Genomic DNA, 7,489 nt, shown 5'->3' with positions numbered 1-7,489 from the left:
AGAGCATTGAGTAGAGTTCCCTGTGCTATACAGTAGGTTCTCATTAGTTATCTATTTTATACATAGTAGTGTATATAACATATATCTTTCTTTTATTCCAAATCATCTCTGAGGGAAATTGATAATTGTTAACATAAGTGTGTATGTATGTTTATATTTACTTGAAAATATGCATTTTTACATATGTTACCTTAGGACAAACACCAAAATATTAGCAGAGGTTAACTCTGAAAGAAGAGATTAAACATTATTTTTCCTGTTTTGGAGTACTTTTGTGTTTTTCTTACATTCCAAAATATGATTATAAACTTGGATTTCTTCCATAATATAAAAAAATGTTACGTTTTAGAAAATAGTAGTTGTTGTCAAACCCATAGTTCATTCAGTCTAAGGTTTTCAGAAAACAGATATGGCTGCAAAGCTTGATCAACATCGAAGAGAGGAATATTTTCTCAAAGTCTTAATTTCATTTATTATGTTTTCTTGTATCATACATTTATTTAAACATATGGGAAATGATATATTTTTTGAGCCTTACTTCAAATTATTGGCAATGCCAATCTATGAAAAAGACAGGTATTTTTTTCCCCCATGAAGTGAGATCGTTTTCAATCTGCCATAACATGTGCCCACACATCTTCACCTTGAAAATGTAGCATTCAAGTTAAATCAGGGCAGATTATTCCTTTTTGACTTTTACAACTGTTATGCTGCTGCCAGAAGTCTTCTCGGCATTTGCTTTGAATTCTGTGTTCAGTGCATCTCTCACTGCTTTTGCACAGATCTGGGAGCACCCGAGGTAGCTGAGTCCAACCTGTCGCCAATATGCCACCGTGATGTTGTGAGAGTGGAGTCCCTCCCGCTGAATCGCAAAGATGAGGTCAAAGTCAGCTCAGTGTGCAGCCTACCTTGGGAAATGATATTGTTAGCTTGCAGTAATACTTGAATATATAAAATAAAGGCTATAAAGCACTTGGGGAAATTTAGTGTGTTAATTTCATGTTATACTTTTTTATTGTTTAATATTAGTAATGAATTCCATTAGTTTCATAAGTATGCTGCCGATCGGGTCAAGAGATCTAATTTGTTTGAAACTTAACTCACATTTTTACCCTTTATGTTTTCATATTCCAATATTTGGTGATGTTAGAGAAGGTAGGCATTAGCCCCTCATAGACAATTTCATTTTAGATGGAGAGTGCCCAATCTGTTTATTAATCGGCCCACTTGGCTGTTAATTCTCAGGGGGGCTGATACTATGTTTTGTTCACTCTTATATACCTGTCAACTGGTCCTGTGCAAGGCATTTAGCACTGACTTGATAGAATGGAAGTTTCCATGTGTTGGCTTTCTTGATGTTTGCCCACCAAAACCTGATCCGTCCAAAGTCATCCACATCTCAATTAATAACATCTCTATCCTGCTGTAGTCTCTTGGGCTATAACCTGTGGATTTATCCTTAATTCTGATCTTTCCCCATATCCTATCCATCTCTATATCCAAAGTGTATTCAGAATCCAACTTCTCATTGCATTCACTATGGTCTCAGACTTCTTCACTCTCATTTGGATTATTACAATAGCCTCGTGACTTCCTGCTTCCATTCCTCTACCCTTGAGTTCTATTTACTCTAGTGCAGCCAGAATCATTTTCTTAAAATGGAAATTAGTCCACATCCTCCTTTTTCAAAATAATTAACAGCTCCTATTTCACTGAGTAAAAAGCCAATGGCACACAAAGTTCTACCCAATCTTGCCCTGAACCTCTCTGACTTTTCCACCTACTATTCTCCCCAACTCCCTCCTCTCCAGCCATCTGGTCTCTTTGCTCTCAGTGAAGGCTGCAGGAGCCTTAGAAACTTTGCACTCTATCTGTCTGAATATCCATAAGGCTAAATCCCTAACATCAAGATTTTACTCACTTGTCATTTTCTCATTGGGGCTTACCTTACCATCCTATTCAACATTTCAACCTCCAACTCCTTGCTTGCCCCCTTGGTTCCCTTCTTCTTGTTCAATTTTTTTTCCTACAGAATATATGACCTTCTAGAATACTGTATCTATCTCTCTCCCTACCTATCTATCTATCTATCTATCTATCTATCTATCTATCTATATATCTATGTGTCTATCTATCTCTCATCTATCTATCTCGTTTAGTTAGCCTCAGTCTATTAAAATATAAACTTCAAATCAGGTTGTTCTTCCCCCCACCCCTCTGATTTATCTCAAGTGTCTATCTAGTTAGTGACTGAAATATATTTGATGAATGAATGAATGAATTGTATTGTCTTGTGTAAAAGTGTAAAGTGTTTGTTTCTCTGTTATTAAGGTGTAATTGCCACCTTATTTCATATATGCCAGTATTTTATTTCCATTTTAGTGCAAGATGTCATTGATCTTATTTGTTTATTGAATATTTATGCAACCACACTGACTGTATCCTTTGCTTCATAATAAGGAATACACTGGTTAGGAGAATCAGAGGGATATGAATGTTGAGGCAAAGCTCAGATAGTGGAAGCAGTAGTTGAATATATTATAAAATAGTTCTGATAGCAATGTGTTTAATAATCTAGTGACTGTCTAACTGATAAAATGTGATTCTAGGTTCTTAGCACTTCATTGAAGGAAACTACTTTTAAGGTTAACAAATAGGAGAAGAATTAGTGAAACTATTTAAAATTCACTTTTTTGCATGATAAAGAGCCTTGAAACACATAGTCTCTCACAAAAATAAACCCTTTTACCATTAAAGTTAATTTAATTTATAAATATAACCCTAAACAAGGTAAATATTCATAATAGTTGACCTGTATAAACCAGTAAACAAATACATAAAATAACAAATATATGTTTTTATATAAAGGGCACATTCATGTTAGATGTTGATAACATGTGCTTTTCCTGATTATAATGTAACAGAGATGTTAAATAGTCATGTTAACTAATTTTAACAAAAAGTATAGTGTAGGTATTATTCCATTTTCAGGTGAGGAATTTAAGGATTTCAGTCAATTCCCTAATGAACGAACAGATGAAATCTGCATGCCCTTTGTTCCCTCTTTATTCTTTCACCATTATTTTTCAACAACTATCTTCTATTATCCATACCTTCCTCTTACAACATCATTTATTTTCATTTTCAATATTTTCTGATTTTTCAGCTGTAATTCCACTTCACAGGACTTCAAAAAACGTATTTTTCTTCTTTGGTCCAAACCTTATCTTGCTCTCTACAAATACAGCATTTAAAGCTAATAATTAACTGACACTCTGAATATAAAGTTTCTTTTTTAATTATAGTTTTACTGAAGTATAATTGATATGCATTAAAATGCACATATATAAAGCATTAGCTGATAAATTTTGACATATGTATATACATGTAAAACCACCACCACAATCACCATAATAACATATTCATCAACCTCAAAAATTTCTTTGTGCCTTCTGTTTCCTTTGTGTGTCTCCTTCCCTGTCCCCCTACCTAAGACAACCATTGATCTGTGACTGTAGAATAGTTTGCATTTTCTAGAACTTCATATAAATTGAATCAGGCAGTACTTATTCTCTTTTTTATTTTGGCCTCGTTCTTTATCTCAACATAATTACTGTGAGATTCATCTGTGCTGTCTCACGTATCAATAGTTAATTCCATTTTATTGCTGAGTGTTATTTCAGTGTACAGATACATGACAATTTGTTTTCCATTCACCTGTTGATGGACATTTAGTTGGTTTCAGTTTTTGGCTATTATAAATGAAGCTGCAGTGAACATTTACGTATAAGTCTTTGTGTGGACATATGTTTTCACTTTTCCAGTGAATACAGAACCTGGGTCAGACCATTGAGTAGGTTTAAAGTTTTAAGAAACTGCTAAATTGTTTCCCCAAGTGTTTGTGCCATTTCATATTCCAACTATCAGTTCATGAGATTTCCAGTTGCATCACTTTTTTTTTTTTTTTTTTAAGAACCTAGCTTTATGCTTTTCCCTCATGCTTTACTGTATTCTATTTGTACGATACATGGCTTTTAAATTTATTTATTTATTTATTTATTTTTGGCTGTGTTGGGTCTTTGTTTCTGTATGAGGGCTTTCTCTAGTTGCGGCGAGCGGGGGCCACTCTTCGTCGCGGTGCGCGGGCCTCTCACTGTCGCGGCCTCTCTGGTTGCGGAGCACAGGCTCCAGACGCACAGGCTCAGTAGTTGTGGCTCACGGGCCTAGTTGCTCTGCGGCATGTGGGATCTTCCTAGACCAGGGCTCGAACCCGTGTCCCCTGCATTGGCAGGCAGATTCTCAACCACTGCGCCACCAGGGAAGCCCCACATCACTTTTATGATCAGACTTTTTAATGTTAGCCATGGTAGTGGATGTACAGTGACATCTGAATGGTTTGCATTTGCATTTCCCTAATGACAATGATACTGATCATCTTTTCATGTGTTATTTACCAATTGTACATATTTTTTGTGAAGTTTCTGCTAACAATTTTGCTCATTTTCATTGTGATTTTTTTATTGAAGAGTAGCATTCTTTATATATTCTAGTTGGAAATCTTACATTGGATATGTGTTTTGCAAACATTTTCTAGTCTTTGGCTTGTCTTTTCCTTTGCTTAAGAAGAAGAAGAAAAAAAAATTAGAATGGAGATAAAGTAGAGAATAGAAAAACAATAGAGAAAAATCACCAAAGTAAAGTTTGGTTCTTCAAGCACTAAAATTGACAAAATTTTAGCTAGACTGACAATGAAAAATAGAAACAATGTAAAATAACTTAAATAAGAAATGAATGCAGGGACATTAGTACTGACCTTAACAGAAATAAAAGGATTATGAGATAATACAATGAACAATTGTACACAAACAAATTAGTTAACCGAGATAAAATGGACAAATTCCTAGATTAAGCAAATTGAGGCTGAAATGCTAGAATTCTCTTGCTCTACTGCAGAGCAGGGTCAGTAAACTATGGCCCATGTGCCAAATTCAGCCCTCAGCCAGTTTCCAGTTTTTTCCTTTCTTTTTCTTTTATTTATTTTTTTTCAGCCATCAAGATAAGAATAGTTTTTACACGTTTAGAGAGTTTTAAAATAAATAAATAAGAATGCAAGACAGGCACTGTACTGGCCTGCAAAGCCCAACATCTTTGCTCTCTGGCTCTTTACAGAAGATTTCGTATCCAGCTATAGAGGAAAAAGTCTGAAGGCTTTGGCATATATGAACTTTGGAGTGGATTTATTATGTGGACATTTTCATCTACCCCAAACCATGTTCTGCCAGGAGGAACCAGAGAACACTTCCTTACCAGAGTTTAAAAAAAAAAAAAAGGAATTGGGGAAGGAAGCACCAGCATCCTTTAATAACCTTTGGGGGTTCTCTCCGAGAGGCCAGCTATAATGGTGGGAGATGCATCCTAAAGAGGAGGGACCATATGGTGGCCCTTATTTGGCAGAGAGAAGAAGACAAAGGGATACAATGAGAACCTGGGTGTTCTGATCCCCGGGATCTGTGGTGCTATCTAACTGATCACAGAGTTTATAGGAGTTAAATGTGGGCCACATACTATCTATTTTTGGTAGGCTGAAATATCTTTTGTTTTGTTGCTTTGAAAATGTTTCCAATTATTCTGAACCTTCACAAACACTGTTGTCATCTTATAAAATATTTGTCAATTTGATAGATATGAAATGGTTCTTCATTATTATTTTACTTTGCCTATTCCTCATTAGCAGTGTGATTGATGTTCTGTTTATTGACCATTAAATTTTCTGTTTCTGTGAATTGCCTGTTCATATTTTGAAGCTATTTTTTAAATGAACCTTTTTCTTACCAATATGCAGAAGTTTAAAAATTTACTATGAGCAATGATATTCTATTTATCTGACGGGATCCAAATATTTCTCCCATTCCATTGCTCACCTCTTACTTTTGTGAAATTTTGTTCTTTTGAAATGTAGTCAAGTTTACTACTCTTCCCATTTATTTACTTTTTTACCTCATTTTACTCATTTTATTAGTCTTTATATTTTTGTATTGAAGAAGAAATTCTTCCATACATTCACAGCACAAATATATTCTAGATTTCTTCTCATGTGTTTAATATTTTTTTCCCACATTTAATATTTTAATGTATTTGAAGTTATTTTTGTTTCTGTTTTGAGGGGAATAATTTCATTATTTTTAAATATTAAAAAAATTGCCCAATCATCTTTCCCTCAAAGATTTTTGATTGCCCATATACGGTTCCATATATATTTGGCTCTGTTTCTTGACTCGATTTTGCCTCATTTATTGTTTCTCTAACTCTATATAAATGTGGCATTGTCTTAATTATTATAGCTTTATAAAAATATTTATATCAAGTAATGACAATCCTCCCTTTTGCATGTTTTACATATTCTTCATGGCTATTCTTCGCACTTTATATTACATATGATTTATAGGATCCATTTTTCAAGTTCCACAAAAAAACCTTTAGTGGATTTCTATTAGAACTACAGGGAATTTATAGATTAGTTTTGCAAAATTTAACATATCTTTGATATTATGCCTTCCCTTTCATAAATTAATATCTGGCATCTTTCTCTTGTTCCAGATCTTAAAAGGAATGCTAAGAGAGTTTTCTATTAAATATGACATAGTCTGGTTTTGTGGTTAGAATAAACTCCTTTTATTCCTGTTTTTTTAACAGTTATTTTTCCCTCATTAGTTAATATTTAAAATTTTTATTTAGATAAATTCTATGTTCTGTTTCTTTAAGGTAAATCGCATGAATACATTTATGAAGTTTAAATATTCTTTCATTTCTGGGATAAACACCATTGGTCAAGATTCAGTATTAATGCTACTATTCTTTTTTAATTTATGACTTCATTTCCTAAAAATCTAATCTAGGATTTTAGGCCTATATACATATGAATGATTGGTTTATAATTTTAATATTTTTGTCCAGCTGAGTTTCAAGTTTATCATCACTTCCTTAAATGGATTGATTTTCCTATTTTCTCTTTCTTTTGAAACACTTCTTATTCCTTGGAATTTGGCAAAACTTTTTTTCAGGGCAATTTAAACTTTACTGTTGTTGAAAGTTGAACTATTGATGTTTGATTGCTAATATAATATCTTTAATGATTAATGATTTATACTGGTTTTCTAATTATTCTCTGTCAATTCTCAAATTCATGTCTCATACAAAATTTCTAGTTCATCCCTGTTTTCATTTTTAGCATAGTTTAAATGAAATTTTTCTATGATACTGTATGTTTGTGGTTATGTTTCTTCCTATATTCCCAATAGCATTATTTGTGCCTTCTCTCTATTTCATAAAATCAGTTTTGCTAGAAGTTAATCTATTTTATGGTTCTTCCAAGAACCAAATTTGGTTTTATTCATAATCTCTATTTATCTCTGTTTTCTATTTTATTTAATTTCTGATGTTAGCTTTATTACTTATTCTTTCACCTTTCCATGGGTCAAATTTATTGTAT

The 7,489-nt window shown here is 33.2% G+C and overlaps 1 protein-coding gene across 1 annotated transcript; it reads right to left on the bottom strand.

Moving 5' to 3' along the window:
• Positions 1 to 679: 679 nt before the first annotated feature.
• On the bottom strand, positions 680 to 1,966 carry LOC114236798 (ATP synthase subunit epsilon, mitochondrial-like). The gene is made up of 2 exons (XM_028164639.1): positions 1,952 to 1,966; positions 680 to 862 (listed from the first exon to the last, which is right to left on the bottom strand). Exons 1-2 carry the CDS (start codon positions 1,964 to 1,966, stop codon positions 680 to 682), a joined length of 198 nt encoding a protein of 65 aa, XP_028020440.1.
• Positions 1,967 to 7,489: the final 5,523 nt, after the last annotated feature.

The sequence above is a fragment of the Balaenoptera acutorostrata genome, chromosome 1 (assembly GCF_949987535.1).
Source record: "Balaenoptera acutorostrata chromosome 1, mBalAcu1.1, whole genome shotgun sequence".
Lineage (NCBI taxonomy): Eukaryota > Metazoa > Chordata > Mammalia > Artiodactyla > Balaenopteridae > Balaenoptera > Balaenoptera acutorostrata.
This window is presented reverse-complemented; position numbering and strand designations above follow the sequence as displayed.